Source organism: Cuculus canorus, chromosome 6, assembly GCF_017976375.1.
Source record: "Cuculus canorus isolate bCucCan1 chromosome 6, bCucCan1.pri, whole genome shotgun sequence".
Classification (NCBI taxonomy): Eukaryota; Metazoa; Chordata; class Aves; order Cuculiformes; family Cuculidae; genus Cuculus; species Cuculus canorus.
Genome location: NC_071406.1, coordinates 23,893,716 through 23,916,220, shown reverse-complemented (window position 1 = coordinate 23,916,220; position 22,505 = coordinate 23,893,716). Strand labels below are relative to the sequence as shown.

General features: G+C 40.0%; 2 protein-coding genes across 9 annotated transcripts in view; both read left to right on the top strand.

Moving 5' to 3' along the window:
* The first annotated feature begins 1,069 nt into the window (after window positions 1-1,069).
* On the top strand, window positions 1,070-4,601 carry ATP5MC3 (ATP synthase membrane subunit c locus 3). Of its 2 annotated transcripts, none has more exons than XM_054070437.1 (5): window positions 1,070-1,205; window positions 1,310-1,387; window positions 2,328-2,405; window positions 2,766-2,959; window positions 4,359-4,601. In XM_054070437.1, exons 2-5 carry the CDS (start codon window positions 1,349-1,351, stop codon window positions 4,471-4,473), a joined length of 426 nt encoding a protein of 141 aa, XP_053926412.1. In that variant the 5' UTR covers window positions 1,070-1,205; window positions 1,310-1,348; the 3' UTR covers window positions 4,474-4,601. The 2 variants fall into 2 exon arrangements, with proteins under 2 accessions (XP_053926412.1, XP_053926411.1); XM_054070436.1 differs by having other exon boundaries at window positions 1,082-1,223.
* A 4,231-nt stretch (window positions 4,602-8,832) lies between these two features.
* Window positions 8,833-22,505, top strand: part of ATF2 (activating transcription factor 2) — a 46,930-nt gene continuing 33,257 nt past the window's right edge. The window contains exons 1-5 of one of the 7 annotated variants that reach the window (XM_054069562.1): window positions 8,833-8,951; window positions 12,571-12,604; window positions 18,500-18,568; window positions 19,209-19,278; window positions 21,716-21,812. In XM_054069562.1, coding sequence (XP_053925537.1) covers window positions 19,231-19,278; window positions 21,716-21,812 — 145 coding nt within the window. In that variant the 5' untranslated portion in view covers window positions 8,833-8,951; window positions 12,571-12,604; window positions 18,500-18,568; window positions 19,209-19,230. Of the gene's footprint in view, window positions 8,952-9,032; window positions 9,181-12,570; window positions 12,605-18,499; window positions 18,569-19,208; window positions 19,279-21,715; window positions 21,813-22,505 lie in introns of those variants that run through there. The other 6 variants (XM_054069564.1, XM_054069565.1, XR_008450337.1 and 3 more) reach the window with 6 other exon arrangements.

Genomic DNA, 22,505 nt, shown 5'->3' with positions numbered 1-22,505 from the left:
CTGAGGGGCATGGTTTAGGGAGTGTTAGGAATGGTTGGACTTCATGACCCAGTGGGTCCCTTCCAACCTGGTGATTCTATGAAACTCAAACTGTACGGCTGTCTCTCACCTTAGGACCCACAACTGAGTACAACTCCCCTGTAGCTAAGGATCAGAAGACACTGCAGTATAGGATATAAAAGCAACATTATCATTAACATTAGAATGCAGCTCTTGCAAATGGCTATTGATCATGCTCATTGGTGGGTGTTCAAGTTGCTGAGACGGAGTCTGTCTCAGCTGTGTGGCACCTGTGGTTTATCAGCAACAGCCAATAGTCAGTGTAAGTTTCAGGAGGCCGACAGCTCATTCCTAAGACACTGCTCTATGTTCCCATCCCTAAATACAACATATACACCCTCTCGCTCTTCCCTTGGAAGAGAGTCACACAGAATATTTTGGAATTTCAATGTATTTTCACAGCACAGATTGTATCAAATAAAATGTTTCCTAGCACTTTAATCAAAACGTGATTTTTTTCTGCATTTTTCCTAGTTGGCAACAATACTACTAACAGCAGCAAATGACCATTAAAATTACGACCCTGCACATTAAGTGAAAAATCAAAGACCGTGTAAGCGATAAAAGCGGGAATCCCGAGCACACACACCCAGCTCAGTGATGATAATCTTGTTTTGATCAAGCTCGCCTAAAAAGGATTTTTCTTTTACTCGGGTGTGAAGCTGCTCATCATGCAAAATCCCCTAATTAAATAGCAGGGACTTTTTGAACGCTTCAGGCGCTTTTCTGCCGGTGAATGTTGCCCCGGTGGGCCCAGAGGCGTTTGGGGTACACTCCTGCAGGTTCAGACGACCCCGGGACGAGGCAGTCCCAGCAGGAAAATACGCGCCACCGGCCCCCACGGCGGGGTCACCGCCCGCCTCTGCCACGTGGCGGGGGCGAGGGGCGTGGCCAACCGCATAGGGGCGTGGTTATGAAAGGGGGAGCGGCTAACAGGCAAATAGAGGCTGTAACCAGTACGAGGGGGCGTGGCTACGCGAAGGGGGAGCGCCTAGGCGCGTGCGCGGAGCGCCCCTTCCGCCACTGCCAATCACGTGGGTACAAAGTGACCTTGGCGCGCGCACCGCCCTCTTCCGCCGTGCTGCATCCGGGCGCTCCCGCCGGCCCCGCGGCGCCTGCGCAGAGACCCCCCTCCTGGCCCTGAGGTGCGGCAGCCCGAGCGGGTGAGGGGGGGGCGCCGCGCCATCCGCCCCCATCGCCGCCCCCGCTCGCCGCCGCGGCCCCCTCAACCCTCTCCCTCTTTCCACAGAGACACCGGACTGCGATTCCCGGGACGCCGCCCGCTGAGATGTTCGCCTGCGCCAAGCTCGCCGCCTCGCCCTCCCTGGTGAGTAGGGGCGCGGGGGGCGCCGAAGACTCCTCGCCGGCCGCGGGACGCATGGGGGTCGGGCGGGGTCGCTGCGCCCCGCGGTGGGGCCCGAGGACGCGCCCGTACTCGGGGCCGCCCGGGAGGGTGAGGAGGGGAGCGAGCTGCGGCGGGGCCGGGTTCTCCTTGCCGGCTCCTTGGTTGGGCCGGGGCCCTCGACCCAGGCGAGGGGCCTTCCCGCACGAGCAGGGGGGGAGGGCAGCGCAGCGGAGAGCTCTGGGGCCTGGCGCGCTTGGCACCTTGCGGTAGGTCAAATTCCAGCCTGTTGCTCGTCCTACGCAATCCGGGAGCAAGGCCGGGAATTTTTGCCCTTGGAAAGACATGGACTTGTCCTGCTTGAAAACGTCCTCTGTAGCCTGCAGAACGTCTTATTTTGCATGGTGTGGGCGTAGGTTTCCCCTGCAGGAAGAGCTTTTTGCAGGAGTCGGTATGACCTTAGACTGCTGGAAGCCCAAGGGCACATGCAGGCCGCTTGTGAAAGAGGATTCATTCATTTATGCCTCGCTAGATTTAAAAGTCTAGGTTATGCCTGTGCGTTTAACAACTTTGGAACTAATTTTGATGGCTTGTATTATTTTCATTCAAAACGCATATTGCTGCCTGCTGGTCTGTCTGGCTTTTTTATCGTTGCTTTGCTACATTTTCTGTTAGTGTAGGGCACATACAGGTTCATTGAATGCTGTTACTATTCGCAGTAATGTCTTCTGAAAACAATGCTATCAAATTGCATGGCAGTGTTTGCTTCCATATTGTTTGTTGTATATCTAGCTATGCAAAGCTGGTTATATTTCAAGTAAGACAAATGGCTTAAGGTAATAGCCTTATGCTATTATGGACTACTTTACAGGAACAGCTGTGATGAAATGTTTCTTTCTTTATAGCTTTTTTCCTCCTCTTGCAGATCCGTGCTGGATCAAGAATCTTGTACAGACCAATTTCGGCATCTGTGTTGTCTAGGCCAGAGGTCAAGAATGGAGAGGTACCTTATAAACAAAATTCTGTATCTTCCTAAATTACCTGGTGAGCCTAAATGTTCTCAACCTAGAGTTCACTTGTACTAACTTAAGTATCTGTAGTGTGAAAGTTGCATCAAGTCAGACACCTAATAATACTTGTAGCTGTCTTGCTGTTTCCCCTGAGAAGTCTTTCACATTTAATATTAATTGCTTTCAGGTAATATCCTGAATTTTTAACTCTTAACTATAGCCTCATCACTTAGAAGAGGAACTAGACATTGAACATAATACAGCTTTTAAAACTGCAGAATAACACTGTCAGTGTGGACATAGAAAATGGTCTGTGTCTGAATATAATGCTTTTTCATGTTTTGTTTTCTTAGGGCAACTCAACACTTACTGGGGCCCAAAACACTGTCTCCCGGATAGCACTTAGAGAATTCCAGACTAGTGCTGTCAGCAGGGACATTGACACTGCTGCCAAATTTATTGGTGCTGGTGCTGCCACAGTAGGTGTGGCTGGTTCTGGTGCTGGTATTGGAACAGTCTTCGGTAGTCTAATCATTGGTTATGCCAGGTAATCACTCTCTCTCTCTTATAAAAATCAGATTGCATGTAAATGTATCTTGAGACAGCACTTCCAGATAAGCTAAGCTGTAGTCAGGATGATGGCACTGTAATAAATTCTGTGAATAATTAATAGTAATGACAAACATGGTTAAATAGAATCATATGAAGCTGTAGTGTATTCATCAGAATGGCTGTATTGGTAGATTCAAAACTTTGTACACATGAATGAAATGAAATCATTAGACTTGGTCAGTGTTTCAGTCACTGAAGTCCAATGTTTGAGCATACAGCTCCAGAAATAAATTAAAAATATTGCCTGGATTTTTTCCCATGTGAGAGGGGAGCAGAAGTCCTAAATAGAAACTGCATGAAAACTGATAATAAGTAATGCAAGCTTATATGCTTAGTAGTCTTAGACTTAGTAGTCAGCATTGTTATTTAAAAATGGATGCTTAATTCATGTTTTTCTAAGATGTTCAGCTTTGCATCTCAGAATATGTAATTACTTTATCAAATGAGTAATAATTTTTTTCTAGATATCAGGAAGGAGCGAGGGTAGGAATTTCATACCAAGGATGAACTTTTTCCAGATAAATTTACTATGTTCCTGTGATAGGAACAAGTAGTTCACATAGTATCATGGAGGAACAGAACTGATAAAGGCATGAAAAAAGCTTTACTGAAGGTTTCATGTTCTTCATTACTCTTCCAAGCAGTTAAGACTTCATAAAAATCTTTAAGAAATAAGACTTAAAGCCCAACCAAAGACAAGGACGTTCACTTTCCACTTGAAGAAGCACAAGTGTTTTAAGTAAAAAAACTAATGTTCCCTTTTCTGAATTTGGCATGAACACACCAATAAGAGATTGTATAACATTACTTAATAGCATTATGATGAAGTGTGTTGAAGGGTTTTTTGTTCTCCCACATAGTTCTTGGAGGCATAATTCATTGCATTTTTGCAACGAACTGCTGATCTTTTTTTTTTTTTTTTTTTTTCCTCTAGGAGGTTTCAGTTCTTGTATTTGTCTGGGAGCTACTTAGATGTTATACACAAACTTTGTTGAAATAATAGTTCTAATTCACAGATGTGAAATAAATTTATAAAGTATAGTGCTGATAGTTACTGTATGGGAGAATGTAGAGAAGTAAAATTCAAAAGTGTAGGTCAACGTAGTCACAAACTGCTCATTTGGAAAAGCCATATACGATCTGTACAACCTGAATCTAGTCCTAATTGCAGCTCATTTCTTCAATGAAATACTTGCTAAAAATTCATTCTGCCTGGACTTACTGGATTTTCCTGTTATGGAATCTGTGGCAAAAGTACTATGAGGTTCTGAATCTGTATGAAAAACATCTTAATTGTAAACACAAAAAGGTCTTACACCTCCGCTTTCTTCTAGAAATCCTTCTCTGAAGCAGCAGCTGTTCTCGTACGCTATCCTGGGATTCGCCCTGTCTGAAGCTATGGGTCTCTTCTGTCTGATGGTTGCTTTCTTGATCCTGTTTGCCATGTGAAAGGAGATCTGCCTGTAATACTGGCATTGGAACGTAACTGCATTTTATGGGACTCCCAAAATGTTGGTGTCATGGAAATTGATGCTATTTCCAAAGTCATTTCATTAAAGACAACAACTAACTGTCAACCCGTTGCTTGCATTTATTATCTTTCTCACAAGGATATGTGGAAAAAAGGATCTTACTATTCATTCACCATGCATTTTTTTTAATGACATATTACATAGGATCCTGAAACAATGACTTCAAGTCAAATGTTTTATCTATTAATATATATAGGACTGTCACTTGCTTGTTAAAATTAATGTGGCGTATCTTTGAAAGATCAGAGTATGCACAGATAAAATATGAAAGGCTATACTGCTCACCTTGTTCCTTCACTTCTTTCAAACTTACCCAGACCTGTTTCTGTGCACAATTTGGTCTTTTTCCTCAGGCCAGCTGGCACATAAGGTGGTGTGGCAAGTTTAATAGAAGGAATTGAGCACAAATCCATGAACGGTGATAGGAAAGTTCCCTTTCTATGAGTTTTCAGTTACACTATAAACTTTGATCACCATGGTAAAAAGTTTTCCACTTGGTTCTGAGCAGTGTCCCATTGAGCCAAAGAAACTGCTGCTTTAGATTGGCCCAAGGCATTTAATTGTGACACATTGCTATTATTATACACTTGTTTAGTTACTGTATTCTTGGCATGGCCTAATTAAAAGAGAACCTCGACCTTCGTAATTTTGTAAGGTCAGCATTGCATTATCTCCCAAATTCTTTAAAAAGCAGTAGGACCAAAATATTTTTAATAACAAGATATCTGCAGTATCAAGCTATGCTTCTGCCAGTATCTGTCTTTTACAGTCTAAATGCATGTACACTGTTGTGTACACTTAGAGCAACATGCTCTATGCTACTATATGCTAATCTGGTGGTTGGGTTGAGAACATCTTAAACTTTTATTCAGAGTATTAAATAATAGATCTGATCATTCAGCAAATAAAAGCTGAACTTTGGAAGAAGGTGAGCAAGCATGTTATGAGCTCTGTCATCTTGCTGTTAAAATGGTAATTACTTCATTAAATCTAAGGAACTACTATAATCTTCCTGTCCCTAGAGAAATGGAGAAATTACTAGTGGCTCTTAGATGAATGCAAGGCACAGGCAAGACCTTTGTTTTCGTCTAAATTCAAATACCAAATTAGCGTTCATGTAGTCTTAACTTGGAGCTAGCATAAGAAGCTACTTTCCCTGTATGTTCTTGGAAGAAAGTTATCTCAAAAGGATTAAAAGCTGTCATGTAAATCCCTTTATATAGCTGAGGTTTGGGAGTGTAGAATGTGCAGCATCTTTATTCATCCCTAGCACTGTGTTAATAGTGCCTTATATGACTAGGCCTGGAAGTGGGGTTCATGGCGCAGCGAGGAAGGGGTAGGAGGTAAAGCGTTTTGCAGCTGTTTTCCATGTGGTCTATTCTCACGCTGTCTTTTTTAATGAAATTATCCATTCTCATAAGCTAGTCTGTTACTGAGCTAACACGCAGTTCATTTTTCCTGGATGAAAGGCAGATAATGATGAAAATTGGAGGGTAAAGCTCATCTGTGTACTGCTATCCTTCTGGTGGGTTATGAACTACTCTGTTCTTTTAGCACTGTAGAGATCCATGCAGGTATCTGAGGTGGCAATCCACATCTCAGACTAGTCTGGTGGACTAAATTTGAACTTCAGATTTCCATACCACTGGGATTTGGCTAAACAAGGGTCTTCAAACTTGTCTGCGTCAAGCCTAGCTCCAGCTCTGTTAATCATGCTTGTCAATTTGTTTACTTATAAAATGGTTCTGCTGAGTTATAGTTGTGTGTCTGGTGTAAAGAGAAGTTCTGCCTATGGTGTTTCTCCATAACCTCAATAAGAAAGCTACCTACATCACCATGAGCTACTGAATAATGATTTCTGGATCTACATGCCATCTTTTCCCATGCAGTTCATCCTGTCAACATGCACCCTTTTCCCTATCATCAGTGTTGTCTGAAAGGTAGAAGACATCTCAAGTGACCCTGCATATAGATATAAAGCCTGCCTATTTTACTAGTAACATATCCCCAAGCTTGTTAACTTTTGACTCGCTCTTAGAGTGCTGAACATGAGCCAAAGTGAAGCAAAACTATGAGGTTATGGTAATCTTGAAAGAACCAGATCTCAGTGTTAATGAGGAATCAAGCTCTGTGAAAACATGGCAACGAACCTCACAGAGGATTATCCTCCTTATAGACAATAAGGGGCTTATGAGTGATGGGTGGATTTTCACATGTGAATGATTACAGGGCACACTGCCTCTCGTTCTCTACTGTTCTATTTTCACTGCTCTTGAAAAACAAACCTTGAGTTTGGTGGTTACTTGAGCACTTCAACAGTTCAGTCAATTTGGTCTTACAAAAAGTTCTTTTTTTTTTTTTCTTCAAATGCTAAAAAAGAACTGTAATTGTGTAAAAGATTAAATGTGTTTGGTTTTGGTTTTTTTATTTATTTTTAAAATAATCCTTTGCAGTGATTTGGCAGCAGCAAGATATCTAAAGGACTCTTGATCTTCTCTGTAAGAGCTTACATCAAGAAATCTTTTTTGTAGGTCAGAGAAACCGGATACAATGTTCCATGAGGTGATACTATAGGCTTCGCTTTCCTGAAGTCTTTGTCACAGTCTTTCTGACATGGACCACGCTGACCTTAAAGACTGTCAGCTTGGGAAGATCCGTGTTTTAGATTCTGCATATCTAAAAGCTGTGTTTGTGTTTCAGTTTTGAGGACGGAGGCAGCTGGAGCAGAGATCATTATTGTCTCTGAATAGCAGATCTAAAATATTCCACTTGCGAGAGTGATGTACACAACAGTTATCCTAATGTATAATGAAGGAAATGCTTATGTTGCCAATTACATTTTTAAATTATTGCTGCAGGTAAAAGTGATTCGTTTTCCTTCCTGCTGCTTTCCCTCTGCTTTCTTTTTGCACCACTTGCAGACTGAGGAAAGACAAAGGTTGGTTCTCTGTTCGGGACTGATGCTGACGTGCAATGGTATATCTAAACCACTGAAAAACAGTTGTTTTCAATACAGCTCTTGGTGGTTCAGTGAAAAAGAAAGATGTCTGTTCCTTTCTTCCCTTTGTGCTATCTCAGGTTTAAGCCCTTCGCAACACGCTTACAGTAAATAACACATTTAAGTAAACTGTACTTTTATGCAATTTTTAATCCCACCTTATCTCAAAGAACTTTGCAAAAGTGCTGTATAGTGCCCACCCAAACAATTCACAAGAAATTAGACATAACCATATTGTCTTTTGCAAGTACGAGGAAACTCAGATGTAACTCAGATGTCAGTAATACTTCTTTTTGAGAATTTTTTTTTCATTGTTATTTGTCTCATACTCACAGGTTAGTCTTGGAACAAGACAGTTCCAAATGACACAGAATTAAAACTTCATCTGTGATTCAGAGCACATACTGGCTAAACTGTATTCTCATATATGGATATTTTTGTAACTCATCCAAAATGCTAATTAATTATGTGTCAAATGTAGGTAAAGATGCTTTCCTTCCTTGTACAGTGCTGCAGTGTTTTTGATCCGTTAAATAAGGTGAATGTTTAGCAGAAGCATGGCCTCAGGCGCACCTCTAGTTTCAGCTCTAAGGATGTGGTGTGTTGGGAAACCCAAGGAGTACAACCACTACAGGGTTTTGGAGCGTCAATTATTCCAAGACGTAGATGTGAGAAGTGTTATGCACTGTTGCTGAGTAAAGCCTTGCAGCAGTTTAGTCTCTACCTGTTCGCTGCGGCACTCTCCTAGCGGCAGGACCAGCAGCAGAGGGTGGGCATTTCATCTTTACCATTCTACGATCTTCTGAGCTCCCCGTCCCACATGGCTGCACAAATCCTCCCTCCGCAGCAGTTTCACCCAACGCGCTGGGTCGCGCACAGACACGGTTCAGCGTGGCTCTCGCGGCAGATGTGTTGCCCAGATGCGCCCAGCGAAGGCTTCAGCCAGCTGCAGCCTCCCGGGGGCCCTGGTGGGGAGAGGGCAGCGCTCTGAGTACCGGGTACCCAACCCGGTACGGGACCAACGCAGGTCCTCGCCGGCCGCGAAGGCGCAGTCGCGGCAGCGATGAGCAAAGCCCGTGCGTTCGCCCACCGCGACGTCGCACGGTGCGCCGGTCTCCCATCCACGGGCGGACAGAACCCCTCCCGCTCTCTTTCAGCCGCGCCGCGGCGCCTCTCTGCCACACCCAGGCGCTCGGCGCTTCCGGCCACACGCGCCCCGCCGGCGGCGCCCAATCAGCGGCGTGCGGCGCCCTCCGCCCCGCCCGGCCCCGCCCCTCGCCGCCACGTGACCCGCGCTTCGCGGCGGCCCGCGGCGGTGTCAGCCGTGCTATCGCGAGAAGTGACGGAAGCCTGTGGGGGACCCGGCCTTTAATGTGTGGTCCGGCCCGCGCTCCCGGGTGAGTTTGTAAACACGAGCGCGGCGCGGCCCGGCGGCGACTCCTCCTCTCTCCGCAGCGCCAGGGGGGCGGGGAGCGGTGCCGCTCGGCGGAAGGCGGGGGCTCCCGGGAGGCAGGAACATGGCGCCGCCGCCGCTCTCCGCGGCAGCCCCCTCCCCCACCGCGGCCTGCGGCTGCCGGCGCCCCTGAGCCGGGGCGGGGCGCGGAGCGGGGCCGGGGCCGCGCGCAGGTAGGGGCGCTGGGGGGGCGGCGGGAGCCGGGGGTCCGGGCCCGGCCTCTGCGCCTCGGCGCGGCTCCTCTCCCCGCGGCAGCCGTGCGCTCCAGACGGGGCTCCCGCGCCGGGCCGGAGAGGGGTCCGGCTGGCGGCTAACAGCAGCTGCCCTGCCCCGGTGAAGCTGTCGGCCTGCCTGGGACCTGGCCCTGCTGGACCAGTTGCCCCGTTGGCTTGGCCCGTTACCGCGCATCGTGCCGCTCGAGTTGTTTTAATACGAGGCCTCGGGAGCTTTCACGTGAAAATATCACTTTCCAGACCCTCAAGCCGTGATGGCTGCGCGACGTTTTAGGCACGAATGCTTTATACCACGATGCAACTTGATGCTTAGAGTTGGGGGGTGTGCGTGCTGCCATGTTCCTTCTGCAGTCTTATTGATTCTACAGTATTGTTGCATCCTTTCTCTTGGAGCGAGATCCATGAGTAGCATTCCGTAAGCTTAGTGTCACTCATTTGCTTTTATTATGTTGAAGATAAACATCCCAGAGATGTTTATCTTCAAATAGTGATACTGTCACCTGTGTTCTTGCCCTAGAATAAGAAATTCTGATAAAGCTGGAAATAATGAATCATTCATTACTTTCTGAATAGTGACACTGAGTATGGCCAAAGTGTATTTCTTTCCCACCTTTTAAAATAATATTTTTGTTTTCTTCTTGTCATGTCAGTTAACATGGCAGTTACTGTCATGTCCCAAGCTCTTGCTGAGTGTAAAGCTGGATAGAATTAATAAAAACAAATGTTAGTGAAGTTAAGGTCATAATACTGCCAGGTCTATATGAGATGCTAAATTCAGCACTAGCTGATAGGATGAGGAGGATGCTCCTTGTGGTCCTCCTAGTCTTGTGTAAGTGTTCCAAACATGATTCTTCAGCCTTCCGCTGAAAAACAAGTTGCTGTCTACTAGTGGGAGTCCAGTTGCAGACATCTAGTCGGAGGAACAAAGTACAGTCAAGTTAGGTGTTCACTTGATGTTCTTCTTCTTAATATTTATAATTCTGCATTTCAGAATCAAAATCAGGGTTGTCTTATTAAAAGAACAAAATAACTTTTTCAGGGACTGGTTGCTGTGCAATACTTCAAAATAAATATGAAATAATAAAAGCCCCTTAACGTGTGCATGGAGTGAAGCAGCTTTTTAAAAGATCTATCATGAGTTTATGTTTTAATATTGATAATACATGCTAATACTTAATCAACTAGTTCAGCCTTTGATCTTCTCCGCAGTGTAGTTAGTATTTCTGTCCTGAGTTGAATTCTAGAAATATGAAAATGTTTCGTACGTCTTTTTTCCAGAAGCTTCTAGGCTGTGCAGCATCTAACATAAGGTGCTTTCTCTTCTTAAATTTGATCATACATAATTTTATAAATAATTTTTTTTTCATACTACTTCTGTCTTGTAATAAAAAATGTTGCACAGCCTGAAACAGAGTATTCTTTAAAATCCAGTTTAAGTAACTTCTGGATGTATCTAGTTCCTAAAATTTCTTTTCTGTAATCAGCTATTCTTTTTTTTTTCCTTCTACTATTAACTTGTTCTTTAAACTCACAAGTGCACATTTTCAGTTCCGCAAAGCTTTACTGACTTTAAATGTTTATACGTTATTTCTTATCTCAACATATTTGAATGGCTTCTTAAAATAATCTTGAATTTATGTATAAAAATAATAAAAAATAATTACCTGGTTTCAAAGCAGCAAACGTGATTCAGAACTGTTAAATTCTTTTCTGGAATAATGAATAGATTTCAAGTTATCGTTGTGCTCCTGCATAACTTAACTACATCTGTTTCAGATCAATAATGTGCATGCTAAGGAGGCATTGGATATAGTTAGTGATAGAAATATGAGATATTTAATAATTACACAATAATTTTTTTTTTCAAGTATATGCTATGCTGTTTCCAACTTTGTTCTGTGTCAGTTTCAGTTCAGCAGGAGTTCAGCCTCAGAACTTTTCCACTAGCTTCAGTTCAAATGGAAGCTTCTCTTCAGTAAATTGTTCCAAGCATTACAGGCTCTTTCCCTTTCTAGGTAAATGCCAATGGTCATTTATATTATCGCTTACAGAAAAGAAAATGATCATTTTGTTTTAATGATTAGTGGGAGGCTTGTAGTGGAATATTTATGAGCTACTTAAAGATTTTTTTAAAAAAAATTAAGTTAATGATTATTGTATTCAATTTTATACTTCAGAGATGCAATCTGAAAAATGTGAAAATGGAGTAATTTGGGGGGGTTGAGGCTTTTAATTATTATTATTTTGTTGAACATAATGTAGCAAAAGGAGATTGGAATTCTAACGTCTCTTAGGCTGATGGGCAATATTAAGGCAGTCGAACCATGATAAATGAGCTGGAGATTGTAAGTCCTAGTATCTTCCTAAGCAAATTGTGAAGAAATGAGTGGAATATTAAGCCCCGTATAGTTTCTTCTCTGAGGTTCATTGGCCTTTCACTTATCTACAAGAGCTGTACTCAACGCAGCATGAATTTCCAGTAAGTCAAAGAAAGATCAAGGCACCTCTGAAATATACTTAAGCCGGGGTTGACTTAGGAGCTGCCATTTTCAAACAACAGGAAGTGTTAGACCTAAGGACCTCACTTTATTCCATTAGTGCTCTCTGTTTACCAGAAATGTACATTCACGTGGAAGAAGCTTGCTTGTTCAGCAACGCTGAAGTAATTTAATTGCTTTGTTTCCATACATGTGACTGTCCAAATGGCTTCTTATTTGAACTTGTTCAGGCCATCGTCCTCTCTTCTTGCATCTTTTCCTTCTTGTTCAGATGCTTTGCCCCTTATTTATAGAATCTTAGACAAACCGAGGAAGGTGTGGAATTAACTTTAAACATCATTTACAAGCAGTTGACTAACAACATCAGCAAAAAGTGCTGAACATTTGACTCTATTAATGAAAAAAAATCTGAGAAGTATACTGCAGGCATTATATTCTTCCTTATTCTTCCTCAGAATTCTCTTAAATATACCATGCATCTTTTAGGAAATAGCACATGATATTAAGCAGTGAAGTGTGAAGAAGGAGCTTCCATTTTTCTGTTTGCTAGTTTTGAGGTTTTGAACCTTTAAGTATTCTGGAATGTGGCTTTTAGTTTTCTTGCAGAATCTACTGAGCTACTTTCTTGTGATCCCACTTTCTTTATAAGGAAGAACTTTTTATTTTTCAACCTTTTTCTTCTCCATTGTGTTAATAGTTCAGTTTTATTTTTTAGGAACGCTAAATTCTGAGGCATTATACAGATACATTCAGAACACTTTTGAAAGTGGATTTCAGTGGTCAAGTAGTAATTACATCACTTTTGCTTCACTTTTCTTCTTTTGCTTTATAGGAGACTGAAAAAATAGCTGTTCCAGTCCCTCCAGGTAAGTGCAGCAATGATTTTTTTCCTTTAAAGTACAAATTTCAACTTTATTTATTTATGTTACTTCTTTGCAAGTGGTATATCCAACATATTAACTTCTGATTTTTGCCAGAAGCAAAGCTTGTGAGTCTGCCTCTACTGAAAATTATGGTAATAAAGATAGGCTCAAATGCAGGAGGTGATTAAAATTTATGCTGTGCAATGCTGTATGCAAGTATTGAAAGTTTAAAAGGTGCCCTTTCACTTTGATTTGAGTTAATTCATTTGGTTGCGTGAGAAAGCCATCTTTCTTAATTCTGAAGTGTTTGAATTTGGAAAACAACAATGGCTATTTTTTTTTCTTATCTAAAGAGGCATGTATATTAAAATTCTTTTATGGAGCCAAGCAAAACACTAAATTCAGCTCTTCAAGTAACCATTAAGAGTATGTTATCCTTTACTGTGGCAAATATATTCAATCTGCCTGACTTTACTTTGAAACAGTGTGCACCTCAAGCAGAACTCTTAAAATTGATAAAGACTTTGAAGAATTTTTACCTTTCCCTTTTATGCTTCAGTTTCCTATTGTAAAATAAAGCTTTAAAGTAAAATTTTAAACATCTTTTGCTATCCAGAGCAATTACGCACATAAGATCTATGGAAAAGCTTACTAAAAGTTAATAAGTCTGTATACAGTAAGAAGTTGTATCTTGCAGTAAAAAGGGGCACGATCCCAGATCAAATGGAATCCCAGAACAAAAGGAATGTTAAATAGACATGATCGTTCTTGAGGAAATGCAAACGTCTGTAGGAAAATGTATCACCAATAGTGTATAACTTAAGCACTTTGTAATGTACGGACCCAGGGCAGACTTGGTGCTGATAGACTATTCTAGTTCTGATTTCTCAATGCCCTAATACAGTTTTTGTCCAACTTTCTCATTTTTTTTCAACCAGAATGTATAGATGTGTCTTGAGATGGAGCCACATGCGAGTGGTCAGTCTGGCTGCAAAACTTGGGTTTGCATCACACGTAAACAGCAGTAGATAAATCAGCTGCTGCTGTAGCTGGCAGTGTGTCAGATTGGCCTTTTCGAACTGTCCAGTTTCAGGGGTGACACACTTGTGAGAATGTACATCTCTTCTTGCTTGCTGGCCAGTAGAGGAATGCTGACATTGAGAAGTTTTAAAATGTTTTTTTTTTTTTGTTTTTCATTTTGTTAGATTGGGAATTTTTTACGTTTATAGTTACCTGTCTTTTCTGTGTTCAGTTCAGGCTGTTTTCTTCTGTGGTGTTTGTGTCAGCTGTGACGTTACAGGAGGGCAGGCTCTGTATTGCTGCTGTGCTTAGAATGAGTAATTAGGAGGTAAGACTGCACAGCCTGTGAGCGGGTTAGTACATGGAGGTCTTTTAGCATACAGCATGCTGTATGGGGGTAGAGTGTTCTAAGGCTTAACTACAAGTCTGGTGAATCTTTACTAGATGCGTGTGAAGAAGGATTTTTCTCTGCAAATTTGGAGAAATGTATACATTTTAAACAGCAGTTTAAACATTTAATAGGAAAAAAATTTGAAACTGGGTGTCATTTGTTTTTTCCATGCTCCAGTATGGAGGAGATTAGGAGAAAAGACAAGAACTTTTGCCAGTAAAATAAGCCAACAAGACGTTGCTTAAGCCAGTATGTGATTCTGTTCCTTTACAAGTTGTCTACAGGAAGATATTTTAGAAGCAAACCTCAGAGTATGTTGTAATAGTTTCTGGACAGCGTACCTAAGATGTTTAATTAAAATCTTACAAAAAATATACAAATAATTGTTGAAACTATTTTTGTAGCACGTTTAGCTAAACGTTAGTGATGTTTTATAGAAACATCTTTATTTTTTAAGTAAGCACACTGTCTTAAATATTAGCAAATTGCTTGCAAATCCATCTTTATTTCTCTGTATTCTATATGTTTTAAATATGTATATGTAGGCTTATTTTTATATTTTACTGTACCGTTTGCTTTCCGAAAGTGCTAGAAGAAGCTTATGATGTTTTAAATAGGAGTGATGTGAAAGTGTTTTACCTTTCGCATAGAAAGCAAATAACACCAAATAAGTGAGATTACTTTCTGATTTAAGTACCAAATTTGATTATACTGCCACGATGATTTCATAGGTTTCCCATGTTCAGCTCTGATCCTGTTTATCAGTGTAATTCAAAAGGATTCTCTGTATGGGTTTCTTTATGTTACTCAAAGGAATTTAGGGTTGGAAGCCTTGCAGAAGGAAGTTGCAATTCGGTGTCCTGTAGTAAGGCCTAAGTAAGACCTGTAGTAATTGAACTGTTCAGTTTATCTGAAGAGATAAGTTAAGGCTAGGGTTCCACATTCAGATAGGGTTGCTTCCGGAACCATATTTTCCTATGGGACCAGATGTTTGCTCTTGCCAAGGTAACAAAGGTGGCTATAATTCATCTGTAGCAATTGGATTAGCAATCCATGTACTTTATTTCTTATTTAGTTGGGTGAATGACATTTTTGTCAAGATGACGTTGAAGTTGCTCTTCTGGTTTTCAGGGCAAGAGTATTTTTTAAATTCTCCTTAATTGCTGTGATAGTCTCTCTTAGAGCAATCAGTATCCAATAGCTCTTTGGCAGCATAGTGGCAATCATAAACTTATTTTCTGAAAATCTGTCTTCTGTGTCTTAGTCTTGTTATTCCTGTCAGGCAATATCCAGAAGGAAAAGAGGAAGGAAAGGATGAGGATTGTTTCTTTTCCCTAGCAGCAACAGTTTTAGCTGGTGGCCTGTAAAGTTAACCAAGTCTTCTAAAGCTGTTCGAACATTACACAAGTTTGAATTGTCTTTTGCATTTTTTTGCCTCTGTTTCTAGCTATGACATCTTTATGGTATGCTTCAAATTTTAAGTTATCTGGGTTTACTCAGAATTTCATTCACTCAAATCTTGAGTATCTCCAATGATGGAGATTCCACGGCTCCACTGGGCAACCTATTCCAGTGTTCAAGTGCCTTCACTGTGTGATTCCACCCCCAACACCACCCCCTTCGCTTTGTACTTGCTCTTAACTTTCTTGGCATGGCTTGAGTGTTGCATCTCATCCTTTTGTTTTATGCTACCCAGATTCTGGATCTGTCTTCTCTTTAACAATACATTAAGTAGTGTAAGGCAGCAGACAGGTCCTCCTTAGACTTCCTTCTCCATGCTGAAGAAGCTTGGCTTCCTGGTATTCCTCTTCTATGTAATAGTCCAGCCTCCTAACTATTTTGGTGGGGCCTCTGCTGGTTTCTCTCCAGTTTGTCAGCTGTCCTGAGGGGCTCAAAACTGGACACAACAGTCTGGCTGTAGCTTCATAAATGCCAGATAAAGGAGAATAATCACTCCCCTTCATCAGGTTGCTATGCTTTTGCTAATGCTGCCCAGTAGGCTGTTAGCTTTCAGTGCTGCAAAAGATATGATGCTCAACTGTGTCTATTTTTTTGTCCCCTGGGAGTTACAGGTTCTGCCTGCTTGACAGCCAGTTGACCCTGTACTGTTGCGTGGAGTTATTTTATTTTAGATGCAAGCTTTGCATTTGGCTTTATACAAGATAAATACAATCCTTACCAATTTGGCTACACTAACGAATGTGCACCCTTCCCCCCCCCATTCCATCAGCTCCAGTTTCTGTTTAGATATGTAATGTCTGAGGTCTTGCTGGAGTGCACAAATGAACTTCTTTTCTCTTTTAATAAGTGCAAAAATTTCGGTGCTTCAAGATACTTTCCCCTTCTCCCCTCTCAGATGTTAGCTGGAATCGCTTTACAAGGCATTATCTCACAGAATTCCTTGTGGCCTGCAGTCAAGTAATATTACAAGGATCGGGAAATTAATTAATTTATCTCCAACTTTTTCCAGGAAGCTTGCCACGAGAACAATGCTTCCCTTTTCATGAGGGCTGATTTTTAGTTTATAAATTAGACATTCAAAATTCACAGACTTTACAAACCAGAACATGGAACAAGTTAACAACTTCATATGCAAATACGTGTTTTGGTAATATTCTTTTAAAAGAGAAAATGAGTGGACTTGAAAAATTGACATTTACAGCTTATGACCTAAGAAAAATACTACCAGTGTGCATGGACTAGATTTTATGGCTGGCACTATGCACTTGTCAAAGACTGACAAGCTATAGTAACAGAGTAGGAAAAAATGCCTTGCATTCACTTTTGTTAATCCAAATCTTCATCCTTTGGATTAAAAAAACACAGAATTATTTCTTACTCCTTCAGGCATTTCTGATACAGTTAGGATTCTTCTGATCATAATATATATCCATATGTGCATATTACAGCAATATATTATTACATGGTGCCTCGTGGTCAAGATTTAACAAAGCAAGTTCCTTCCGAGATCTAAAGGAGTCTGACTGTGTTAGTTTGAATGGACATTTAAAAAACTCTCACTGTTTAATAGTTGAACAAGGATAATAGCGCTTATGGGATAGCTCTTAAGTGTCTGTTAAAGTTCTAGATAATAATAGGACGTAATCCTGAAGTTTCATTGTTAAGGGCCTTATTTTTTACTCTCAAGCCTTAGTCATGAGTATTCAAACTTGGCTTGTAACCCTGTTAATACTCTTTATTGGTGACAGTACCATGTGTGTAGTTTGAACAGTTCGAGAAATATTTCATTCCTTCAGAAAGTTGAGACAGGTTATGAACTCTTTGCAAAGAACAGCAGAACAATCTCCATCCCTGATTTGCTTTGGCATCCTTCCTTTGGGACATGAATGTTTCCTTGAGCTGTCAGTGCCAAAGACTGAAGTTTCTGGCAGACATTCATCTTTTCTTGGTTTGTGATTTCAGCTCACTATCCTCATTCTGTTCAAAGTTTATATTTAGAAGTGACACTTCGGAATCTCTCCACTCCATGTTTTGCTTTTTTGCTATATGGTGCCTATGACCAACGACTCTGCGATCTTCTCCTCCTTGCAGTAATATCCAAAAAGTCTGTACTGTGATTTTTTACTGTACAGTGCATACAAAAGGGTCACGTAATGTGTTCCCTACATATCTATGAGGTATTAAGTCTTAAATTATTTGCTTACGCTTACTTTATCTGTCTTATGTGTAGTGCTAAATGGTTTAGCAAAAGTATAAATTCCTAGGATGGTTAGACAGCTTCAGAAGCCTTGCAGCTTTTCATGACCAGGCTGTTTGGGGAGAGATGGATTTATTCTACTTATGATCTTTAATCATAAAGACATCTTTATTCATCTTTATTTGCTTCATCAAGCTAAGCAGTGTTCAGAGTTAACATTGTTAGATCTCCACGCAAGTACTCGTATCTGAAGATGAATGTATGTCCTCCAGGGTAAAGCTGCAGATGGGTTGCTTGTCGTCATCTGGCTAATTAGCTAATTTGGTACATTCATTCCCCACCACCACTCCTTGCCCTGTTACTTAACCTTAAAATGAGGTAACTTTAATGATGAGACTAGTTACTCATCACTAGTGGCTTTAGTGATCTGACAACAGTATCTTGATTTTATATGCTCATTGTATCAGTACTTTATTATTTTTTGGCGTTGATGTTGCCGCATCCATACATAAGTTTTATATGTTGTCCAGCACAGGTTGGCTCAATCCCAGGTTGGCTCAATCCCATCTGTGCCCGTCTTTTTCTTTCTGAAGCAGGGTGATGCTGCCTTGCAACATTTGTTCTGTGCTTGCAGGATGAGAGAGCAGAAGCATCTCTTTCTATCTGTTAGAAGGCCAAACTATTCAGAGGATTTATTGAAGTAAACAGTTTCTTTGAAAGGCTGTTGTGTTTCATGGGTGAATAGTGGACACTATCATTTATCTGTACAAAATCATGTATTATTACATGTTTAACATGCATAGTAATTAATATCATCTTTCATTTACAGTTCATGGCCATGGAAAGGAGGATATGATAGTTTCACCTGTGAAACAGGTTTATATGTGAAATCTGACAGGTATGTGTATTGATGTGCGGTGAATATGCAAAACAGCACAAAATATAATTAATATCTATAAATTCTTTCTAAATATTTTTAGCCTGTAGGTGTTTTAGTTGTATAGCTGTAACATTATTGAAGTACGTGTTTTTGTAGTTAAATTTGTAACAGTTTACCTAATGGGCTAGCTCTAACTTAGCTTTAAAGATTATCTTTAAAGGTGATGAAAAGGCTAAGGAATTAACCACTTTTTCTCATCTCTTGGCACAGTATCCTTGAGTACTCGGTATCCTCTTCTGCTTTGTTCTTTATTTTTATTGTGGGAATTGGATCATTATTACAATGTATTTTTATTTCAGTAACAAGTTGTATTACTATGTTTTCTGATATTTTTGCAATTAGTCATGTTACACAGGAGCACTTGGTGTTCCAATTGAGATGTATGTTCAACGCCCACCATGTCTCTATTGGATTTTGTGTGCCTTCGTGACAGAGCTTAGAATCCAGACTCTACTGGAATCCCGGCTATTCAGGTTCTTAGTGTAGCCAGAAAGCAGATATCCTTGCCTAAGGAATATTAAAGTATCCTGTGGATGTTGATATATTGATAATTCATTGTAATATTGGTAAAATCTGTTCCATTCTCATTTTAATATAGGCAGCACAACGACCTGTGGAATATGAGTGATGACAAACCCTTTTTATGCACTGCCCCTGGATGTGGCCAGGTAATGGTCTGGCATGAAGTTATTAACATTGCTTAAATAAAAATAAAACAGTGAAAATACATTTGTAGGGATCAAAGAAGAGGGGATTTATGATAATTGGTAGAAAATATCTGTGCTTTTCTGAAAAGCAGGTGACATCAAGGATTTCTAGCATTTTCTGTGTTTATTTAGAAAATGCTATGCATGAAAGAAAAAAACTAAATAAATGACCCTTTCTGAGCTGAAAACAATTTCATTTGTTAGCCTGCCTTATTTGCATTCATTACAAAAAAAAAAAATCAAAAAACATCCTGATTTGTATCAGGTAACCTGCATTTTTCAGAATATTTCAGTGTTAGGGGAGCTAAGCGTGAAGCTTGCTTGTTGCTAATCTTCACAACTGTGGTGACTACAAATATTTAATTATGTAATTTTTATTTATGTATATTTTTGTGTATAGGAAGATACTAGAAGTATGCATGCCTTAATGTATTTCAGTCCCTATTTTAGTTGTAATGTATTCTAATAAATAGCTTTAGGAGATACAGAGCTGAATGTGAGCAGGAAAGTAAAAAATATTATTGAGCATTTTAGCAGATGGTGGCTTAAAAGATGATGTCTTAACACTTTAATTTAGTAACCTGAAAATAAATGTATTTGCATTATCTGCTGCGTGAGGCGGACTTCCCTGCATCCTTGATATAGAACTAATTTCTTAAGACAAATTTTTTCATTGTATTATCACTGCTGCCTTCATATAGAACTGTTTCTTAAACAGGCTATATATTTTCATTATGTTAATGCATTTGAATTTATTTGAATTTGAAGTTCAAAATATTTTTTATTTTATCCTGAAAACTTAGTTTTTATGACAGCATTAATTTTGTATTAATGGAGCCTTCTGTATATAAAGTGGGAAAGGACTAAGATTTCTTGGTATGTCTAATATGTTCTGAGACATCAAAAGTAGCAGAAGAGGACTGCCTTCTCCTAAGCAACGTGTTTGTCCACATCCTATTGGAACATTGTTTTGATGTAAGCTCTGTCAGAATGTTTTGGCAACTAAATCTCATAGAAGACACATCATGGGGCTACAGTAATCCTTGATTCTAGGGGAGGAGAAGAGAGAAGTTCTTGTCCCTGAAAACGGACAAGGCTTCCCCAGATGCCAGCTTGTACTGTAGAATAGAGAGAGGGAGTCAGAATCTGGAGAACATTTTCCATATGAAGGAGCAGGTCCATCCTAGTGGGGACAGAAAGAAGTACTTAAGTCTTTTAGTGTGTTAGAACACCAAAGTTTCTGGCTTATGTTGTATCTAGAGATAAGGTGCAGGAGCTATAGAGAGCTGGGCATTTGGAACCCTTTGCAGCAGAGTTGTAGTGAAAAAAGTGCCTGGCCTGTATCACCCTGTCTTTCAGTGATCCTGCATTTTTCATTTCCCTCTCAGTTCCACACATACATGTCCTTTCTCACAGAAATAATCCAGATGACTACTCTGAGGTAAACTAAGCTTTTTTGTACTGTTTTTCTGAGGGATGATACTTGGTGTGTATCTGTCACAAAATATATGTGGAGTGACTTATATTGTAGAGGAATAATCAGAAACATATTTTCGGACTCAAATGGTCACAAAGAAAAGTAAAAATTTGAGTATTTGGTAAAATGTGTTCATTTTAGGAATCCTGCATCTCGGGAAACACTTCCTTAGATTGCCTCAATTGAAACACTAATTTTACCCACACTTAGAGATGCATAGCAAGTTTCACGTTTAAAAGTAAGAATATCTATTTTACAGCACCTGGCTTGTCTGCTTTCTGCTTTTTTTTTTTTTTTTTTTTAATAGAATGTGCCCCAGTTTTGGGGGAATTATGCACAAAACTGGCAAACTTCTGAAAACTTGAGAGATTTTTAAAATGCTGATACGTTTAGTTTGTTCTGAGCTTTTCAGTTGTCTGACATCATTGCAGTGTTTCCCATTCTACCTTCCTCTTATTTTACATAGTAAATAGTCAAGGGCAGGACCTATATTTTATTTTTACATTAATAAATGACAACGAAGCCTGTGCTTGTGATCATAGGTCAATTCTTATTGTTATAAGACAATACAGAAATCAAAGAGTAGTGATCAATTACTAAACATTATCAAGATCCATTAGTATAGCAGATGGCTATGGAGTCTGCAGCACTCTGAAATTTTATCTTGGACTTCTGATGAATACAGGTACTTGTAACATTTCCCTGACATAATTTCTATTTGGTTACTATGACTATCATTTGAGTTTGATGGTATTTCTGCTTGGTACTGTTGACCAAGGAGCAAGATATATCTGCCTAACAGAGTTGTCCGTTAATGTAGTAATAATAGTTCTATGTGTTGTAAAAGTTACTTTTTGTAGAATTGCATTTCCTTTGTTCACACTCAAAATTACAACTATTTCTTAAAACTTTCTGCTGCAGCGTTTTACCAATGAGGATCATTTGGCTGTCCATAAACATAAACATGAGATGACACTGAAATTTGGTCCGGCTCGTAATGATAGTGTCATTGTGGCTGGTTAGTATATACTTTTATAACTAGTTTATTCACTTTTCTGCTGGAATGGGCATACATGTTCTGTATTTTCTGTACATAATGCATAGACCTATGTTAAGAGGATATGAAACATTCTTCATTACAGTTGTCTGCAATGTGTGGTTAGGCAATGTTTTCATCCATAATTAGCTTTTGTCAAAATTTGAAGTCAGTGTTATTCTCTATAGGTAACTTTATTTGGATCTGATTTATAACTTAGGTATTTTTCAAGTATCAATGCTTTAATAATTGATTAAATTATGTAATAAGTATTCAGTAAGGACACACTAATAAAGGCTGTGTCTCACAGGATCTGTAACTAGATTAAACTGTGTTTAAGTTTTAATTATTCTTTGATAGTATTTCTTAAACACTACATATTTTATTTTTTTTTACATATTCTGGTGACGTTAGAAGCGTGAATCAGTAACTATTATTCTTTGAATGGGATAGTAGAAGAAAGATAAATTTTCACCCCTGAATTAATGATATATCCTTGGTCAGTTGTAATTAACTTTTATGTTTGTCCAGGATAAGAAGTAATGACCAGTGGATGATTGCTTGCATTATAAATTTTAAACTTCTTGCATGAAAAAAGCACACGCTAATTATTCTAAAGTTACAGCCAGACTGTTTTTCTCAGTTGTAGAGCAACTTAAATGAACTTTGTAAAGG